Source organism: Sitophilus oryzae, unplaced genomic scaffold, assembly GCF_002938485.1.
Source record: "Sitophilus oryzae breed Bouriz unplaced genomic scaffold, Soryzae_2.0 scaffold_111_pilon_pilon, whole genome shotgun sequence".
In the NCBI taxonomy this organism is placed as follows: domain Eukaryota; kingdom Metazoa; phylum Arthropoda; class Insecta; order Coleoptera; family Curculionidae; genus Sitophilus; species Sitophilus oryzae.
In genome coordinates, this window is record NW_022145749.1 from 4,793,257 (window position 1) to 4,815,905 (window position 22,649).

At 31.9% G+C, this 22,649-nt stretch overlaps 1 protein-coding gene across 2 annotated transcripts in view; it reads right to left on the minus strand.

Annotated features, from left to right (window-relative positions):
* The window catches only part of LOC115884440 (60 kDa lysophospholipase-like), a 37,033-nt gene extending 16,928 nt beyond the window's left edge, over positions 1 to 20,105 (minus strand). Inside the window, exons 1-7 of one of the 2 annotated variants that reach the window (XM_030903033.1) lie at positions 19,851 to 20,105; positions 14,518 to 14,619; positions 12,892 to 13,003; positions 11,015 to 11,126; positions 10,728 to 10,853; positions 8,019 to 8,229; positions 6,713 to 6,825 (exon numbers count right to left, since the gene is read on the minus strand). In XM_030903033.1, coding sequence (XP_030758893.1) covers positions 6,713 to 6,825; positions 8,019 to 8,229; positions 10,728 to 10,853; positions 11,015 to 11,126; positions 12,892 to 13,003; positions 14,518 to 14,602 — 759 coding nt within the window. In that variant the 5' untranslated portion in view covers positions 14,603 to 14,619; positions 19,851 to 20,105. Of the gene's footprint in view, positions 1 to 6,712; positions 6,826 to 8,018; positions 8,230 to 10,727; positions 10,854 to 11,014; positions 11,127 to 12,891; positions 13,004 to 14,517; positions 14,620 to 19,739 lie in introns of both variants that reach the window. The other variant, XM_030903025.1, reaches the window with a different exon arrangement.
* Between the last annotated feature and the right edge of the window lie 2,544 nt (positions 20,106 to 22,649).

A 22,649-nucleotide genomic window follows, 5' to 3' on the forward strand; every position in this document is an offset into this window, starting at 1 on the left:
CTACCACTAACAGTGTGAAAAAAAAAAATATATATATATATATATATATATATATATATATATATATATATATATATATATATATATATATATATATATATATATATATATATACAGGGTCTTACACAATCTTTAAATATTAAGTTAGAGCTTACCCTTTTGATGAAAATTGATCAGTATTTTTATCCAACATATACCATTACACATACACCCCAAATATCTAATAATCTGAACATCACAAATCTATCACTTGCAAAATATTATAATTAAAATATTTCACATAATTAAACACTAAACTCACAAATACAACAAAAAGTGTTAAAAAACTTGCTTTAATAACTACTTAAAACCTCTTCTGAACTCTCCCACAAAAGAAAATTAATGATTTTACAATAAAAGTGCCAAAACTTTACGCGATACACGCACGATACACGAATACACGTACAACATACGTTGATTTTGGTTTGTTTACATTCTTTAAATGATTTTGGGAACCCCCGAGACATCGTAAATACCGTTAAGAACAGTAGGGCCCTCTACCGCTCCCGTATAATACGACTTGCCTTGCGCGCCACAGTGCCGATTGTCCGTTCACAAAAAAGCTTAATCCGTTATTCTATAGATGTCGCTGGTTAATTGATTTGAGTTTAATTTTGGTAAATAAGATGATCAGCACAATCGACTATCAGAAATCGTTCTAATAGTATCTAGCTTTTAAAACTCCAGAAAGTTATCGGAGATTGTGTTTAAAATGTTTGTTAGTGCGGTAAATGGTGTGGATCCGGTGGCTGACCTTGAAACGAGTTTTTGCTGCATATAATCACAGACACTACGCAGGCGCACATCTTCGATGTTGCCAGATTGCAAGTTATTTTGGAATTATTTTCAGTAGAAAACAAATATGTGCTTTTCAGTGTTTTTTTGTCAATATATACCGTATGATCGAAAAAACGGCGTCCAGTTGGCTGGGAAATGACGATTGAGGACATTTCCCATATAAAATGACCGCGATCTTTATTTCATAGTCATCGCTGACGCTATTTTTTTTTCAATCATAGTACGCGGTATATATTTATATTATTATTTTAATATTTCGCACAACACGTGAACGCTTATTATGTATTTTCATAGTCAATAAAATTAAATAGAAATAAAACTCTAGATTCCCATAATTAATCTAATTGCTCTAGATTATTATGCTACGTTTAAAAAGTGCTTCATTAAAAATTCGGATGTGTCCAAGTTTTTTCTTTTTTTTTTAATTTTTAAATGCTGTAGCTCCATGTCATGTTCATAATAGGTTTTTTTTAACATTCCATCAAAACTACGGAGGCTTTCTAAGGCCTTTTAGCCTCCGTAATTAAAATTGTAGAATCAGCTTCAGCAACATTAACAGTTACCTTGTTTAATTCTGCTATACATATATTGTATTAATTTTCTGCTACCTTCGGTAGCAATCTATTCTTACACCTAATGTATGTGATTTTCTTAGCATATATGATTTATAAACCATATTTTTCCTATGGAAGGATGGAATAGGATATGAAAATTAAGATATTTTAACATTTATTTTCCAGACAAAGCATGATATAGTATTAAGATTAAGACATAACAAATATTATAAGAAAGAGCTTAATATAAATCACAAACTAACTAAGTCTTAATTTGGTCTTGTAGTCTTGTATAAACATAGGTATAAAACTAATAAGATCAAAACTCAACCTTCACCATATTGTCAAGATTTGGCATTTTAGGAAACAATTAATTACAGTAAATTAAGAAAAGAATATCAAAGTACACGATATTAAATACTGTAATGTATTCTACGACACAAGCCATCTCCCTTCTAAAGAAAAAAAGATAAAACATAAAGCTTATTTTAGTCTTATCAACACACTCTTCGATAAAATATATGTCTAAAATTGCTATTAATCTACTAACTTGATATTTTTAAGAAACTATGATACAAACATTATAATCAAAGTAGGTAAAATGTTACCTCTATCTCCCATTGACGTGTATTGTTCTATAAGACTCGTCATGGTAGTACTTTAATACATATAACCAAAACTATTGTTGCCTGTAAATAACTAGAAATTAAACAACTTGGAGTAATAAATGATGTGTCATATTGATGATACAAAATAATTCTAATAAGTTTAAAACCATTAAGAAAAAATCCGTAAATGATAATTTTTAATTCTAATGTAAATATATAAATACATACGTTATTATTATTACAATTTTATATACTCATAATACTTTCATTTCACAATCTTCATTTTCCTTCTTACCTTAATTTTGGATATCAAGATAAGTCTCAAATTATAAACTTAATTATAGAATTTGTATTATTACTGATTCACACTCAAAAAAAATAATTTTGAACTGCAAAGAATTCGAAAATAAACTGCAATTTGGCAACACCGACGATGTGCGCTTGCGTAGTATCAATGATCAAATGCAGCAAATATGGGCTTCAAGGTCAGCCACCGGATCCACACCTTTACCCTATTAGAACGATTTCTGATAGTCGATTGTGCTGATCATCTTATTTACCAAAATTAAACTCAAATCAATTAACCAGCGACATCTATAGAATAACGGATTAAGCTTTTTTGTGAACGGACAATCGGCACTGTGGCGCGCAAGGCAAGTCGTATTATACGGGAGCGGTAGAGGGCCCTACTGCTCTTAACGGTATTTACGATGTCTCGGGGGTTTCCAGAATCATTTAAAAATGTAAACAAACCAAAATCAACGTATGTTGTACGTGTATTCGTGTATCGTGCGTGTATCGCGTAAAGTTTTGGCACTTTTGGTGTAAAATCATTAATTTTCTTTTGTGGGAGAGTTCAGTAGAGGTTTTAAGTAGTTATTAAAAGCAAGTTTTTAACACTTTTTTGTTGTATTTGTGAGTTTAGTGTTTAATTATTATGTGAAACATTTTAAATAATATTTTGCAAGTGATAGATTTGTGATGTTCAGATTATTAGATATTTGGGGTGTATGTGTAATGGTATATGTTGGATAAAAATACTGATCAATTTTCATCAAAAGGGTAAGCTCTAACTTAATATTTAAAGATTGAAACGATTGAAAAAAATCCTAATATGGCGAAAAAGAAGCTCTTATAATTTATTTTTTTCAGCCTACTCAACTGTAAAAGTACTTAAAACATTGCGCATTTTCCTAAAATTAGTATTAGCAATGTCCACTAATATGAATAAATTTAGTTTTCGTATATTTCTATAGAAACTTATGGCGGGTTTATACAACATAATCGTAATCATAATCACAATTTTAGTCACAATCATAAAAGTCATAACAATCGCAGTAATAACATCGCAGTCGTAATCATAAGCATAATTTAATAACCTTGAAGTTCGTAAATTTTAACTTTTTTGATTGGGAGTCCTAATCCCAATCAAAAAAGTTAAAATTAAACCAAACCAAACCAAACCAAAAATCGGCTAGGGGCATTATTTTTATTTTTTTTTCATTTTTATGTTTAATAATTATGATAATTTTCGTGTTTAAAAAACCTGAGTAATAAAATTTAAACAAAAATACACTTCTAAAATGATTATGAAATAGAAAAATAAGAAAATTAGGTTACTTTATCAGCTGTATTTACATTTCCAAGTTATGCGACTATGTTGTATAAACGCATATTAAAATTTTGATTGTGACTGTGCTTATGCTTAGTACAAAAATTATGATTATGATTACTGCTATGTTGCAGCCCATTAAAATTATTACTGTGAATTTATAAACATTTAGAGTGTGGGTATGGTAGGAAGTGGCAACATTGCATTCTCTCCGAGATTCTCTCCATGCACGGTAAACGAATTTCGGAGAGTGAACAGTGGCACTCAAAAGTTTTTTCAAAATTTTCCGGAAAATATAAAATTTTCAACATTTTTTTTCGCAAAAACACCTCATAGGCGTGTTTCTGGGGTTGAACTATACTACCAGTTAAAATATTTGCACTCATTTCTGGGACACCCTGTATATATATATATATATATATATATATATATATATATATATATACCCTACCCCTTCTTTTTTTGTTGCACACGCGGTGCTTCACTATCTATCCTTGTCGAGGACCTATCGCCCACGCCACAAAATTTGGACATTAATTTTAAAAATTTAATTTGCAAAATGTATATATTTGAACAATAATTGAATGTTACTCTCACAAAAATTAAATTATATAACAAATAAATTAGCCACTCCATACGAATATCAATATTCTTAGTAAATCTAACCAGAAAGTATGCATGTGGTTTAATATACCTACATAAAAGAACAAGTGAACACTTGACTTGCCTGTGAAAAGATAATTCGGGGACATTTATATTTTAATTTCCACACTCCAAACACTTTCTTGTCATTTTTACGAGTATTTACCCAAAAATTAAAACCCAACGAATAAAAAATATAAATATAATTGCACAAACTTAAAATTAACTTCTCACTGAACACACTTGCATCCTTGGCTATATAAAAGCGGTCGATAAAAGAGTAATTAATACAATGTTTAAAATAAAAAAAACGCAAAAAACAAGCGTCGTTACACAATGGAAATAACATTATGACATATGATTATGACAAGATTATGACAATATGATGACAATGAAAAGTTGGTTTCCATAACAATGTATAATTTGTACTTTCTAAACCGGATAAAATTGTAATTATTTTAGAAATACGTGCCACTTTTAATGCGCATGCGTAAAGTCAGGTCCTCGAGAAAGACAAACCTATTGAACGTTTCATAAGTGCAATAAAAAGGTTTGAAAATGGCATGTAGTGATGTTGAGGACATATTTTTTAATGCTAAACTTATGGCGTTGATTTATCCACGTAAGTATAAATGATCTAGGATATATACACATACACACATGGCCAAAATTATTGCATATATCGTTTAAAAATATACGGAAAGGAATTTAAAGAATCTTTTTTATACATAGCTTTGATAATCTGTAATAAACATTTTTTTGTTAAAATTCTGAACGATAAACAATGTTTAGAAATAGAATGTTAGAATTTGTAATAATATTGGGTCTGAACGATAAACATTGTTTAAAGTTAAAGTTTTACAATATTATTACAAATTCTTGCACATTTTAATTTGTGGCCTCTTGGGTTTCAGAAGAAATTTGACCATTGTTTTGGCCTTAAAATTCCTAGAAACATTATTTCACAGTTTAATAGAGTCAGAATACACTGTCTCAACAGGGCTACTGGCAAGTTGCAATAGCTGAAATTGTAGGAGTTAACCAAAGCGATGTTTCGCGAATATTAAAAAAAAATCAGGGAGACAAACGAGGTTACAGACCGGCCTGGAAGAGGTAGAAAGAGAGTTACTACTGCTGTGCAAGACCGTCAAATATCCCTAATTGCACGACGCAATCCCCTGCTTTCTAGTACTGCTATTAAAAATCAGTTAGCTCGCCTTGAAGGAGTAAATGTTTCAAGAAAGACCATAGCAAGAATACTCCATGACAGAGGATTACATTTAAGGAGGCTCTACGTGTTTCGAAGCTTAATTTACACCATAAAATTATGCGACTACAATGGGCTGAGGAGATGAGAGCAAATGGAATTTCGTCATGTTTAGTGATGAAACAACAATAGGCCTAGAGAGTGTCAGACTCGCGACGAACTTTGGTCTGGAGAGCATCTGGATGAGCTTGAATGCAGCTCAACCCCGTGTCCCGGTTCAAGGGGGAAGCATTATGGTATGGGCAGGTATAAGCACGGAGCTAGAATTCCCCTTGTTTTTATTGATGGCACAATTACAGGTGCATCATATCTTAGAGACGTTTTAGAGCCTATTGTGCGTCCATTTCGAGAGGAGTATAAGAAAGGGTATAAGAAAACTGCGGTGGCTACCGATGTCATCAGATATGAACGTGATCGAGCATGTCTGCTACATGCTAAAATGCCATATTGCCAAAAGGAATAATCCCCTCCCCATACCTTAAATGAATTGAAAATTGCTGCGCGCGAAACATGGAAAGCCATTCCTCAATATCTTCTGGACAACTTAATTGAGAGCATGCCACGTCGCGTCGTCTCACAGCTGGCATGGAGGCTCGAGGACCCGTCCCGAATACAGACTATTAGTACTGAGAAATAAATAAAATTGTTTTCAATATTTTCTGTTTAAAATGAAATTTGTATTTATTATAAAATAAAATTATAATAACAGCCTAGTTGCACAGCAGGATACCTGACAAGAAGGACGGACAACAGATGGACCACAAAAATTACAGCATGGCACCCACGAGGAATTAAGAGACCTAGAAGTAGACCGAAGCTAAGATGGGAACATGATATTAGAATATTAGAGATTATTTGGGCCCGCATAGCCAACAACAGACAACAATAAATATGCGATGGAGAGTGTACTATAATTGGAAATGGTTGAATAAGCTGAAAATAATGACGATGATGATGATATCTCATCACTTGTTCTCTTCCTCCCAAATGCAATGATGTCTAAAAATATAAAAAAATCAAATCCGTATTTAAAATAATAAAATTGATAATGATATCTCGAAAACAAAATGCACCTTCTTATAAAGAGAAAAAAGTGACAATTATCAAGTGGGTTACAACCTAACCCAGTAAAAATGAATGTATAATTTTGGCCATGTGTACATTTTTTTTCAAATTTTTTTTTTTATATTACCTGCGTTCGAGATAATGTTGGAAAGATATGTAGAATACCAACGCGAGTGCATAAATTTGTAAAAACAGACAACATTCCTCTCTCCATTTTGGGAAGCATAAAGTTTCGATACACTAAAAATAGAAAGAAACTGTGAGCTTGTTGATATTATTAAAAGAATGTGATAAAAGAATGGACTTTCATGGAATTAGAAACAAGGAAAGTAGTAGGTAGATGATATAGATATATGGTAGTTTCTATACCATCTACCTAGATATGGATTATTAATAATTAATCAAATATTTTTAATCCTCCGGAGGTCGCGCGCGGACTTTCAGTCCGCAGATACCTATTTTTCCCGATAATTCGAAAATCTGGAAACATCAGTTCCTGCGCCGCTTCCTGTCACTGCATATTTTATGAGAAGTGTACGTTTGCACATCGTTTAGAGTAGTTAGTATCTTTTTATACTCATATGCGGAGTGCCAGTCCGCGCGCAGGCGTTTATGGTACTATTTTAACATCAATAATTTTATAATGTCGAACTTGGTAAGTTATTTTACTGGTTTGTTTTAATTGAAAATGAGCAAATTGTGATAAAAAAGTGAATAATCGACTTTTTTATTAAATAAGTATTTTTTAGGTCTACTCTGCAAGAAAGATTGCAACAGCTCATGCAAGACTGTTTGGAAGAAGATGACAAATTAACTACTGAACTTGACGATAAAAAGGAAGAACGAGAAGTGGATATTATAGAAAGGCAAGGGCCCAAAATAATTTCTGATAAATAAATTTCAGATTCTGAAGAATCTGAATACAGTAGTACCAGAGGATCGGCACTACAGAATTGTGATAGGCCGAAAAACAGACCAACTTGTTACTCTATGTAGTGTCACAATTTCGTATGTTTTGAGCACACACAAATATTCTGTAATCACTGTTATACGGGTTGGTTTTTTCATTATTATTAATTATTTTTGTTTTTGAAAAATATTTATTAATTTGTTTTTTTGATTGTTTTATATATATATATATATATATATATATATATATATATATATATATATATATATATATATATATATATATATATATATATTTATGCTTTATGTTTGCTATGTGTAATGAAGCAAGTCAATAAATAATTGATACTTTGATTATCATATTATTTTATGTCTTTACACCACTAGCAACGCTTATGACCTCTTGAATTTCGCATGCGGACTCAGAGTCCGCGCGCGACCCCCCCCCTTTCATGTAACAAACAAACGCGACCTCCGGAAGGTTAATGAAAACAAAATATAAAGAATAATTTAGTAATACCCACTTTTTACATGCAGTCCTGTTTCAGCTAGAATATGATAATTAGGCGTTTCGAAGGCTATTATTTGCGAATTGTGAACTTTCTTAACTCTGTTTCCTCGCAACAGTCTGTTGGCGAAGAACACGCACACTTCGGGTATATCTGAACAGCTGGCGAACACTAACGAATACAAAAAGTTGTTCTTCGCGTCGCTTGGAGTTTCAAAAATAGGAATCTGAAAAATAATGTCATATTAATAATACAAAGAGTCTAAAATTTTAGTTTTCGTTTTCTGTTTTTCAAAACTAACTAAAAAACTAAACGGCATCAGCGATGGCTATTAAATAAAGATCGCTGTCCTTTTATATGTAAAATTATATGGGGAATGTCATTGATGTTTATTTCTATTTTATATATTTATAAATGATGCTTCTAGCATTTACTACATTTTTTATTTCTGGTAGAAAACCGCTACATCGCATAGTTTTTGAGTTAAACATTTTTAGAGAATTTATTTTTCCAAAGCAGACCTAAAAATATACAAAGAGTTGTAATATTCTGTGGACATAGAACAACTAAAGACTTTTTATTGTTTAATCACGAACAATTTTGAATTTTAAAATCTTGATCATATCACACACTGGTTAAAAGTCTAGTATTTAATATTTTATGACTCTTAAATGATTATATCCATTTAAAATTTTATTGATACGCTTTTTTTGTGTTCTGCAATGTCCATGTATTAATGTAGGTAATAATTTTAATGACGTAATTTTTTTTGAATTGTATGATATTTTTTATTATTTGTATATTTATATATGTATTGTGCTTTTGTTTGTTTTGTAAATGCTTTGTCGATGAAGCTATTTTGGCTTTTAGTACAATAAAGCGTTATTATTATTTATTACTACTTATATTTTGGATCAAAATAAGTTAATTGCACATAATTTACCTTTATACAAAAGTGCTTTGTTTATCCGTTAGAGGGATCAATAAAAAATCAACTCTTAATTTACAAAGTATTAATTTTTTATGAAACCTATTGTCAAATATAATTTGTGATACTAACATAAAATTCCATATTTTCGCCAGCTAGATTATTGAGCATAATAGATTTTATGTGCTGCCATAGCTCGATGTGACAAAAACATATTTTATTGTCATAACATATTTACATAAGTGAGCTTTGAAAAAATATTTTTTTCCTCAAAAAGTATGCATGGTAGCGTTTTTTTACACAAGGCAAAAAATGTAGTAAATAATAGAGGGACCATTTTACGAAAAGAAATTTGGTCTTCGGTGGAGTCGGAAAAAATATATACTAAAATTTATGTACGGGGGTAGTTTCCCGTAATTTTTCTTGATTTTTGTGAAAGTCAAATGTTAGAGCACTTAGCAAAACATAGACACCCAGAATCTCATTTCAATAGGAATAACGGTTTTTAAGATATCTGAAAAAATGTGTTTATTTTTTAAAGTTTGATGCCCTCTAGCGAACAAACGATGCACTTTTGTATAGAGGTAAATTGTGTCCAATGAATTTATTTTGATTCCAAAAATATGTAGTAGCTATGTCCACGGAATATTGGAACACGTTATATACAGGGTGTTTCAAAACAAATGCGAAAAACTTTAGGGGGTGATTCCTTGTTCAAAATAAAGGGTAGTTTGCTTTATAAACGTTGGGTCAAAAGTCAACCATTAGGGAAATATCGCGGTACAAAGATGGCGGAAAAATAATGTTTTTATTTTTTATCTTGAAAACGAAAAGAGATAGACTAATGAAATTTTATGGAAGCATTACTGATATGAAAACACACTTTCAGGTAATTTTTTACTTTTTTAAAATGAATGGAAGGGGTTGAAATAAACTACCCCTATCATTCTTGTTAACGAAATTTAAAGAAAAATCTTATCAAACACATGCAAATGCTTTAATTTGGATAGTTTAGTTTGTTTAGAAACTTTTTTACCTCTTGTATTTTTTTGATAAAACTCACCGATTGGAAATTAAAAAATAAAATGTAAAGCATTACATGTCAGGACAAAAAACATTTTTAGATTAAGAATCTAGTGATAATAACGATAATAATAATCATCTAGATAATAACGTATTGCAGTACCTAATGTCAAATAAAATAATATTAGGAACATCCTAAAAAGTAACAGAGGCCGACTAGATTTTTTCCTAAAAAAATTACAGCAGCCCACTAGATTCTTTATCAGAAAATGTTTTTTGTCCTGACATGTAATGCTTTACATTTTATTTTTTAATTTCAAATCGGTGAGTTTTATCAAAAAAATACAAGAGATAAAAAAGTTTCTAAACAAACTAAACTATCCAAATTAGTTTTTTTGTATGTATTTGATAAGATTTTTCTTTACATTTCGTTAACAAGAATGATAGGGGTAGTTTATTTCAACCCCTTCCACTCATTTTAAAAAAGTGAAAAAATTACCAGAAAGTGTGTTTTCATAACAGTAATGGTTCCATAAAATTTTATTAGTCTATGTCTTTTCGTTTTCAAGATAAAAAATAAAAACATTATTTTTCCGCCATCTTTGTACCGCAATATCTCCCTAATGGTTGACTTTTGACCCAACGTTTATGAAGTAAACTACCCTTTATTTTGAACAAGGAATCACCCCCTGAAGTTTTTCGCATTTGTTTTGAAACACCCTGTATATTTTTAATAATAGATACATTATTTGAGAATTATTATAGCAACTCACCTGAGACCCTGTCAGTATGATTGGTTTATTCAAGTTCTTAAACATAAACGATAACACAGATGATGTATAGGCCATTGTATCAGTCCCTTGTAAAATCACAAATCCATCAAAGTCATGATAGTTTTTCTATAATAAAAAAATATACTTTACCAATTTACCAAAATTACCAATAAATAAAAATAGTAAATAAAAAAGAAGTAGTAAGAGGTAACTGAGAAAATTTAAAAATACATATTAAACCAGATTTCAAATATTTAAAAAAAATAGAAACGACGTCACGAAGTTACCTCGATTGTTTCCGCTATAGTAATCCACTCTTTTGCAGTCATGTTGCTAGAAGCTAGAAGAGGTTGATACTCTTGGATTTGATATGTTATTACTTTATTACAATGAAGAGCTCTGTAAAATAATACGACATACAAATATGAATATTTGTGTCCACCCTTACATCATTAAAGCTGATATCAAAAAATCAAGATGTATATTCTGTCAAAGGTGTTTATTTTTTTAAAAACAGATATTGTCATTATACCATTTAGTATTTTTTTTATAAAATTTTGGGTCCGTATCTCCACAAGCAATCGTTCGAAGAATTATTTTTCTGCGTTTATGTTAAAAACCATTTTTTTCTAATATGCAACTCATGGATGCAATCAATCCAAATCCTATAAAAACAAATTTCTCAGTTACAGGTTGCTTTTTAATGTGGATTTAAAAGTTTATTATGTATAATAATTTCATCACCGGGAGGCAAGCAGGGACGTATCATCAGCTTTGTCGCTATTGCTGGGCAAGTAAACATGGCGGTGCTGCCAAAGGATTTCCCTGAGGTTCCTCTGACCACCGACCAGCAAACGTCTCTAGAAGAGGCTATACTGGACGAAGTACCTACTGGCGATCAGATCGCAACACAATGATCTACAAAATGTGGGTCAGCTTCGTTTTGCGGGGATACACTTTCGGGTGGGCATGATCCTCATAGATTGTGTATCTCAAGAATCGGCGAATTGGTTGGTGGAAATCGCACCTAAGCTTTAAAATTGGCAGGGGCCGGAACTGGTTGCAGTGAAGGGAGAAAACATCCCTAAAGGGGCGGCCATCACGGTCTTTCTGCCGAGGAGCACGGGGAAAGACACCACCTACCTGCTGACCCTTATCCAGGGTCAGAACTTCAATGTAAGGACATCGAGTTGGCGAGTCATCAACTCGAGGGAGGAGGCTCATGGTCAGGCCCTCACAATAGAAATTGACCTCAAATCCAAGGAGGCAATAGAGAAAGAGGGACATATCCTCTGTTATAGATACGGGACAAATCAGGTCTAAGGAGAGACCAAGTTAAAGAGGTGGAGAAAATGGAGACAGATCCTCCCTCCTCTACCTCACGGGTTTCTCAGCCGGAGGCAAGCTCCTCGACTGTAAAGGGCGGCACGGAGGGCCAAACTCCAACCGTGGAAGGGTGTGTACCCTTGGAGGAAGAACTGTTGTCAGAGGAGGATGAGAAATACCCTCCTATCTACAACAGGGGTATGATGGGTTGTAGACTGTGTGATGACTCAAGGAAGGGGGGCACAATAGACCTGTAAGGTCGCAGTGATTAACCCCCCCTTTTACTCATTCTACATTCTACATGGTGTACACCCAATTCTCGATCGCTGTACCCGGTACCAGTTTGTGCAGGTCCTTGATAGAATGAAAGTAGTTCATAGGGTTCTATCCTTGATTTCTATAGTAGAATGTGTAGCATGCGGTCCATAGCCTTATAGAGATATATTATGTTCTCTGTTCTTTCATGATATTTATGGTACAGTCTGTAGCAATTACTTCGTTGATACAGGTTGAGCTTGTTAGGGGGCACTTGGCAGCTATAGGTCCTGGCAATTTCCTGCTGAGCAGTAACATTTCCTTTGAAGTTTTAGAGTTAGGTCTTTGGATTTGGTCCTGACTATGTCTGTGGCCCCATCTGTTTCTCCAATGGACGGTATGCTTCTCCTTGATCCAGAGTTTTATTGCATGCCATACGTCTGGGTATTTCAAATACTGGTTCTCGACTAAGATATTTTTCCAACGAACCGTACATTTAAGTTAATGAGGATACTTCATAACTCTATTATGAAGTTAAAAAGTAATTTTTAAGATAGTATATTCTAATATCATTTAAACTTACTTGGTTATCAATTCGTGGTCTCTTATGGAGTAAATTCTGGCTAATTCGTAATCGTGCAGCTCCTGGCATGTTTTAACTTTACTCGCAAAAACTTCTGGGACAGGAGCATACACTGAAAGATTAGAAAAGGAAACTTTTATCAGTTTTCCGGATGCATAAATCAAACATAATTTTGGCTACAACTTTCCTTATTACTTTTTTTTATTCAGTGATTTAATTCCTATTTTCCATAATGTTAGATAACTTTCCTTTTTGAGAAATTGTACGGGGGTGTATCAAAAAAAAAATTTTTTGTTCGTCATGTCAAGTGGCAAAATGATTGGAAAACATAATATCCAACATTAGATAGAAACAAAAATCTAATGGTAGATGGCAAATACATAGCCTAGTCACCGTCTAATCTATGTTTAGATTAAGAGTAATTATACTTTTTGTTTTTAAATCATTGGCAAAAGTATTAGGAATCATACCCCTGTAACACAGCAATATAGGTAAAATATTATATTTACATTTAATGGCCCAATATATACTTTTTATATGAACCCGATATTAAAGATACGGTTAAAAGGTTCATATTCTATATAGATATAGAAAAATATATATTATTCGTACATTTTTTATATATTACCATTATTGGGTAAATATTACATATAAAAATAAACATTAGTTACTGGTTTGCGCGTGTTGGGTCAATATAGGCTAGAAATGGCCATTACTGGGCCCATATACATTATTTTACCAATATAGAATCAATGTTGAGCCAATACCGGGTACGTCTCAAAAGTGGCTCACCCCTATAACTTTTATTTTTTCAGATAAAAAAACGAGATTTGGTAGGTTAGTATACGACATAAATTAGGATTGATTGACGTATTCAATTGTTTTTGGTCACTTCCTGTTTCACCGGAAATAGTCATTTCCGGTGTAGTCACAACATTTCATTTTTAAATGGCACCCGCGGTATTTTTTTAATTTATTCGATAGAAAATAACATTCTGAATAGAATGGCATATCATATGTCAACTTTTGACATTCTCGGTTAATAAAAAAATCGTATTTTAAAATTCAATCTAGAGTGCCGTGAGTATGTTAAAAACACTAATTCTTAATCAAGGAGCCTTGGAAAAATAGATTTGATCGTCTGTTTTTAGTGTTTTGTCCTGGCCAGTTACAAAATGCTCAAATCGTGTTTTTAATCATATCTCAATTTTTTAAAATGGAACGAAGATTAGCATATTTGGAAAAATAATTTTTTTTATGAATAATTTGACACCACACACTTGGTATTTCGAGTCAAATTTTCGTTACGAACCGCAAGTTATAATTTCAAATAAACCATATGCGAAAATGTCAAAAGTTGAGATATGGTATGTCATTCTATTCAGAGTGTTATTTTCTATCGAATAAAGTAAAAAAATAGAGGGTGCAATTTAAAAATGAAAAGTTGTAGTCATTTCCGGTGAGACAATCAATCCTAACTTATGTCATATACCAACATACTAAATCTCGGTTTTTTAACTGAAAAAATAAAAAAGTTATGGGGATGAGCCACTTTTGAGACGCACCCGGTATAGTGTGCTACTGTAATAATAATGTACTACTGGGGTACTTATTAATATAACTTACCACCATTATGGTTCTTCTGCATTCCTATAGTTCCTCCCGTATATAGTACCAGCACTTTTCGCATTTCGGCCAAATCAGACATCATGTCTGTATTAGCAGTATCTGAAAAAATATATTTATTATCTGTATTATATCTAAAATTCTTGTAAAAACTTCCGCCAAGATATTCCGCCACCCTAAAATTTCTGGCAACTATGTTCCATAACTTTTTTATTTTCATTCCATTTTCCAAACTTTTTACCGATTTTTATATCAATTAAATGTTATGAAAGATTTTTTTAGGCCTCTGGAGGTAAAAACTAAAATTATATAGATGATCCTAGTTTAAAAGCACCCTGTGGGAAAATTAAGACGGATAGTTTGATAGATAAATGGAATTCTGCAATTCTATATGTATTAGAAACATTGTGTATTTTGAATCGTACCATTATTTCATTTCTTGTACGAGCAATTTGCATTAATGCATGATAAAGGCTTCTCACGTTACATAGAGAGTAAGAGAATATCTGGATAAGGTTGGAATTTCAAGATTGGAGTGGTATGATTGTAGCACCTTTAGTGTGGACACTAGCAAGATAGGAAACCCTAATATAGTTTGAAATATAGATAGATAGATATAGGAAACCCTAATATAGTTTGAAAGAGCATTTAAATCTGCTCCGACTTATTTTAAAAAACGTATGAAAAATATGAAAAAAAGTTCCTATAAACATGGGTATAGAAATGCATAGTTTTACAGCTACAGGGTGTTAAAACTTTTTAAAATTAGTTTTTTTGTAATTATCTTAAATACCAATATTTTTTTATTTGAAATTGATGTAGGTTGGATTAATAGTAATAATAACTAACAGTAATGATATTTAATAATAAATTAGGGAAAATATATAATTTATTAATTTTAATTTTATTAATTGTGATTAATAAAATTGCGTTTATATTATCATGGAGGCCGAATTCGACAAAATATCAAGAGATAACTTTTAATTGGCATTAAACGGTCTATACAATTTCGATATCAAATGAAAAAAGTCAGTGGCGCACATGGTTTTTTTTTGAAAAATATTCCAGTGATAAACCCTACGCACGTCCCTGATGACTTATGAATTTATTGAGACTTGTTTAGCGTTAAAATATGTAGAACTTACAGTAACTTTTACCTTCAAGATTTCATTAGAATCGCTAAAAGTACTTGGAAGTAAATTATAATAAATCGAAAGATTGTTAAAACTTTAACCCCCTGTAGCTACGAAACAAAGCAGAATCGGTCCTATGTTGATATGAAAAATAAATCTTATTTTTACGGGAGGAATCTCCCAAGAGAGATGGCACATGTTGTTTGAAACACCTTATAATCTTGTACAAAAGTATATTTTATTTACTTGAGAATAGAAAACGTTATAATAATTAAAAATATGGGAGTTCTAAACGGTTCTAAGTATGCATATCCTTGTCGGTGCAGACTACAATTCATAAAAGAAGAAAGAGGGGATATTATTATTGCTGTCTATTTTAAATATTTTTATCAGAGCCACAGAGAATGTTTTTTCTCTCGTATTTTACCATATTATAAAAAATTACTGCGAGTATCTGCGAAACCATTAAAAATTCTAAAATACTTTTAAATACAAAAAAATTTCCTTTTTTAACTCTCTATCTCGTAAAGAAATAATATATAGGGTGTTCCATTAAAAAAAACAAAGAAAACTTATTTCATATTTTAGAAAGTTTAGCGTAAAATTGTGAACACCCTGTAAGATTTAAGATTACGATATTTATTCCAAAGCAAGTACAGGCCATCTAAAGTACAGAGTGGGTCAAATTCGACGCTTTTAAATGGAAATACCCTTTTCTATAGGAGATAGACGAAAACTAATATCGGTGTCTGGAACTCAATTTTCATCAAAAACATTATGGTGAAAACCGCACATCAATATCTGTTACCGTTTCGGGGTTACGGTGTGTTTTTCAAAAATGTGCATTTTTAACAAATCGCTGTAACTTTTTTGCTATGGAAAATTTTGTATTTCTATGAAAACATTTCCAAAGCACCTTTTTACGTAGAATTTAATGGTTTAAGTATATATTTTTTTAAATTAATAATTTAAGAGTTATCAACAGAAAAATTGATTTTTTTTTGGGACACCCTCTATATTTTTAAATAACTGAAAAGAATTTAAAATTACCTTTTCAAAAATATAGCACACTTGATACTTTGTTATAATTCCCTTCGAAATACAGAATTTTTAAAAGTTCGCCACTTTTAACTAGTAGGCTTTGGGCCCCTTATTGATGATATGCCCTTAATGGAACTCGAAAACATATTTTTCCAGCAAGACGACGCACCGCCTCTGAGCGCTGAAGTTATCAGCAAATTTTTGCATCCAATTTCAACAATAATTGAATAGCTAGCCAAGATTCCAGCCGTTGACCGTCGAGGCCGCCTGACTTAGTGCCCATGGATCTAATCCTATGGATATATTTGCGGAAAAATAAAGGTTCTTTATTCTTCCTTATATCCTTATAATCTAGACAAGAATTAGAAATACTTAGCAGTTATGAGAGGGTATCTTTCACCCCTACTGAATTAATGAATTCCGCGAGAAATGTTCAAAAACTGCCCAGTCTGTCCATAACAGAAGACGGTCGATATGTCGAACACCTGTAGCAAAATCTCATGTCTTGGTTTGCTATTTAGTTTTATTGTTATTAGATATAGTTTAAATGTGTTGATGTTGGTTAAATATATTTTAAATAGTTATAAAATTCTGAATCTCTCATAGCAATTATTATATTCGTTTTAATTGATGCTCAAAGCTAGATTTTTTTGCATTACAGCCGGTGCCGTTCAAAGCCTACTCATTTAAAGCGGGCGAATTTTTATATACTCTATATCTCGAAGAGGAATCGAGGAAAATATCAACTGTGTTATATCTTTGGAAAGGTAATTTTAAATTCTTTTCAATATATTAAAAATATACAGGATGTCCTATATAAAAAATCAAATTTTCTGTTGATAACTCTTAAATTATTAATTTTAAAAAAATTATACTTAAACCATTAAATTCTAGGTAAAAAGGTGCTTTGGAAATGTTTTCATAAAAATACAAAATTTTCCATAGCAAAAAAGTTACAGCGATTTGTTAAAAGTGCATATTTTTGAAAAACACCCCGTAACTCCGAAACGGTAACAGATATCGATATGCGGTTTTCACCATCATGTTTTTGACAAAAATTGAGCTCCAGACACCGATATTAGTTTTCGTCTATCTCCTATAGAAAAGGATGTTTCCATTTAAAAGCGTCGAATTTGACCCACCCTGTACATAGCTAATATAATTTTGATTTCAAGATACTCCTTGTATTTATATTTTTTTAAGAAAGGCTGAAAAATATATATTTATTTGTTAATTAAAATCGCTGAAACTATCGAAATATAAAAAAATGATAAACTGATCTGGAAGGAATGAATGTAATACTATATACGGTGTTCTATTAAAAATCATCCCAATCCACTTTTTGAGCCATCCTGAAGAAGTTAAAATATTTTCATAAAATAACATCCTAGTAAAAACTTAAGGTGTGCACTTAAACAAAATTCCCTGATTCCTTATTCTAGGAGCTACAGATGCCCGATGCACTATTGCCGGACCCTGTATATCCTTATCAGTCCACAATATAATACATAAAGGAAGAAAGAGTTGATATCTCAAAAAGTATCTCAAAAAGAGTTATCCCACCCTGTATATCTCAAAAGGAGTTAAAACGTTTATTTTTATTTTATTCAAAATCGTAAATATGTCAAACGTTCAAGTCACGCCGTCGCTTTGCAAAACATTAAATAAAGGTCGAAAACGAAAAATAAATGTAACTGAATGGAGGTGTATTAAAAACAAACGGTTAAGAAATGTACAAATTGTACATAAAAAAAATTGCAATCTAAATTGGTTGCCTGCAATAAGAGTTTATGTTACATTTCACATGAACCCTTATTCCAGGGACTCAAGAGTTTATACGGACATATATCTCTAATACTGGTTTATTATTATTTGTGTTGTGCAACTTTTTATATCTGGAGATTAATAAAGTTGATGTTAGTACCACTTGAATATGATTATCAATACGCAAACCGTAAAAATCGTCTTTCTTCATTTACTTAAAACTTACTTTTGTAACATAGCCTCTTATTCGAGAGAAGCCTTCAATTCTAGGATTATTAACATTTAGCATAACTAGTAAAAAAATATTAATTTAGTACAAGAATAAAACACACAACAGATATTAAATTTAATGTAGATCCTATATATACATCCTATGCATACAGGGTGTTCCAGAAATAAGTGCAAGTATTTTAACTGGTTTTTATCGCGAAAAAAAAATTTTGAAAATTCGAAATTTTTTAAAAAAAATTTTGGAATTTTTTTTAGTTCTTAGTCAAAAAATATAATTTCTTGATAATATGGTAACATGGTATTAGCACACAACAAATCCAGAAAAGATCCAGTGGTTCTCAAAATTTTAGCAAAAAATATTTTTTTTTGGAATTTTCAAAGTAAAATAACTGCGTTATTTTGAACTTATTTGAAAAACGATAAAGAGAAAATATGTTTCTTTTATTAAGATCTACCACCCCTTAAAATATTTGCACTTATTTCTGGGACACCCTGTATATTTTCTGTTATAATTCTAGGATTATTAACATTTGGTATAACAAAAAATATTAATTTAACACGAGAATAAAACACACAACAGAAATTAAATATAATGTAGATCTAGATATGTATATCGTTATCGGTCCGGGATATAATAATACATTAAAAGAAGAAAGAGGTGATATCTCGAAAAGAGTTATCCCACCCTGTATATCTCAAAAAGCGTTAAAATATTTACGGCACACATTCATATGAAGTTTCTTTGTTAGAATAGATCCAAAGAATCGCATCCTTAAATATTAGCATAATATATCATTATAAGGGACACTGTATAGTGCAGAATAATTGTAAAATCTTATTCAAAAATACAATATATTTTCTGTTATAATTCTGCATTATTAACATTTAGTACAACAAAAAATATTAATTTGACTCGAGAATATAACAACACACAACAGTTATTAAAAATAACGTAGTTCTAAATATGTATATCCTTGTCGGTCCAGGATACAACACATCAAGAAGGAAAGAGGGGATAGGTAAAAACACGAAATGTGTGTCATGCCGACTTACGTGGGCGAAACGATCTGTCACATTGGGCCAACGCCATCCTCTTAGCGATCACAAACATCACACAGAAGGTGCGGCACGCATCCGCCGAGCAACACGTTCCCTCGCACTTACCTGTTGCGACTTATCCTCCGCTCATTCCTTCCAAAAGGAAGGAGGATAGGCTGGAGGCCGTTTTCAGGCCCTTTTTCCACCAATATTTACTGGATCTGTGTAATTAGGTCGGCGGATTTGGGTTCGATATCCGTCATGCTTCGTCGTATCGATTAGACCGGGGTTTTAACAGGGAAGTTTCCCGTCAAAATAGACGGGTAAGAGATCAGGGTATATCGATTAGGAAATCGCGACGAGGCTTAGCGACGTGGTGCGGGTGACGCCCGAAGCCCAGCCTGTTGCGCAGTGAAAATTTGAGTTTCCAGGATGAGAGACGGAAAAGAAAGGAGAAGGATCGTTTCCGGGATATCTTGGACTTTGATGAATGTCTCTGGGGAAACACATTTGTTTTTTAATCGCTTTATAAGAATTTTAATTCGTTACTTTAACAGCAATTCTAAAATTGTTTTCTTAGAGTAGCGGTCGCGACTAAATTATTGCCAAGACCAAATTAATTGTTTTATAAATCAGTCGTAAAAATAGCTATAAAACATGTCGATAATGTTTTAATAAAGTAAAATGCATATTTTTATAGTTGTTTTGTAAATATTTTATAATTGTTTTAAATTATATTATAAATCAATTATAAAATATATCTATCTCAGTTTCCAGGATGAGAGACGGAAAAGAAAGGAGAAGGGGCGTTTCTGGAATATCTTGGACTTTGATGAATGTCTCACGACGTATCAGGAATTAATAGAATAATTTTAAAAAATCTACAGGGTGGTTTGGTTTGGTTTGGTTAGGAAAACGGAAACATGTAGAAACAAAATATTTTATGGGCATATGTGGGAAGGCAAATTGCATAATTTAAAATTATTTTGAAATGTACAGGGTGGACCATTATGGTTGTTTCTATAGGGTATCTAGAAAACCGTGGGAAATATTCAAATTTTGATACTGCAGTCTCGGGCTCTTTTTTGAAAAAATCGCAATGGCGCAAATGGATCGTGGCTATCTTGATCGGTCTCAAAGCTACAGGGGGATTCTCAAATGTTGTACTTTTTGAAGATGTTCGATAGTTTGTTTATTTCAGCTACAGCAACTACAACTATGCAAAAATGAATTAATCATTATAAAGGCACTTTTCTGTGTAGAATGGCAGTGGAGTAGTCAGACTTTTTTCGAAAAAAATATTTTTTAGATATTAACTTTACTTATGTTTTTTTTTAAATAGTTATTACCCCCTGTATATTTTTAAATTTCCTGATTTAGCTTGGCATGGGCTTCTAGAAAATATATAACACTATATAGTTATTTTCACTATTAACTTTAAAATTCCAATTTAGTTAAAGATATCGATTTTCGTCTTGGTAGGTCATGCCAAATATTAAAGGAAACAAGCGAATCTAACTAGCCTAATCAAATTAATCCATGTATTAGCAATTAAATAAAATCGAACAATACAAAGCAAATAAAAAATAAGTGTGACAGAAACAAAAGAACTTATTGTTTCGTCTCAACTCAACAGGTTACTTCAATCGGCCTTCTCAGTTAATATAAAAATAAATCAAAACACAAAGACTACATTAAATGTTCAAACTGATGCACATTATTATCTAGACAGAGTTGGCACCGTCCCCGCACGCCGCCGCTAACAGCATTTCGAATGTGTATGTTGGTTACACTTTGCAAAGCCACAACAAAACTATCTTGTAACTCTTCTAATGTTCTATTTGCATTTTGATAAATTTCGTTTTTCAGAAAGCCCCAGAGAAAGAAGTCCAAGGGAGTGATATCAGGTGATCTAGGTGGCCACCTGATTGGTTCATTGTTTGAAATCCATTTTTGTCCAAAGTTCACGTTGGGATATTCGACTACAACTGCCGCTGTATGAGCTGGAGCTCCATCTTGCTGAAAGAATATTTGTCCACAAATGGAACAATGTGTTTTTCTAAAATTTGAAGATATCGGTGAGAATTCAAATTCCCTTGGTATATGGCATAGGCAAGAACTCTCCCATACAGCACATCAAATCACATTTACGATGTGTTTACATTATTAGATGTAGACACAGGGTGACACAATTTCCCCGATGTAAATATGCTACGTTTACACATTGTAGTTCAACACGTATGCACAAAGGTTAAACGTCCGCCTCACAATGTAGCCACAGTATAGCATTTACGTATACACAAAGTAAGGGATACACAGTGCTTGTGTATTACGTTTAAACTATGTTTACACATTGCAGTTGTAACTACCGCGTGTATACGTATGTATTTTGCTTCGTATATACATCTTGTGCTAGATAAAACTACTTCTTATGAACGAATTTAGGAAATAATACAAGTTTTGATGCTTAAATTTTCGTTCTTTTTAAGAAATATTTATTCAATGATACCAATTATATCTTTTTAGAACGAAAATTTGGAAGGCAAAACTTTGTATTTTCCAAAAGTATCTCGATCGTAAGTTCAAGAGAAGTAGCCTTAAAATTGTTCCATTTTTGTTTTGTATTAAATGTACCATTTTTCTTCCATAAAATGGGTTAAGTGGTTAAAAAATAAAATTCTTATATTTCTTTATATCATGCAACGGTATATCGCCACGATTTGGTGGACCTCGTTTAGTCATTTTTTTCTCCTCTTTTCCCTTCAAGCAGTTGGTTTATTAGCATACTCATTTATCGAGCACTCTGTTGGACTTTGTTGTATTTTATTTCCAGATTAACAATCTCACCCTTAAATTTTATATGAAACTGATTATTGAATATTAAACATATCTGTATAATGATCCATCAATAAGTTACCGAATATC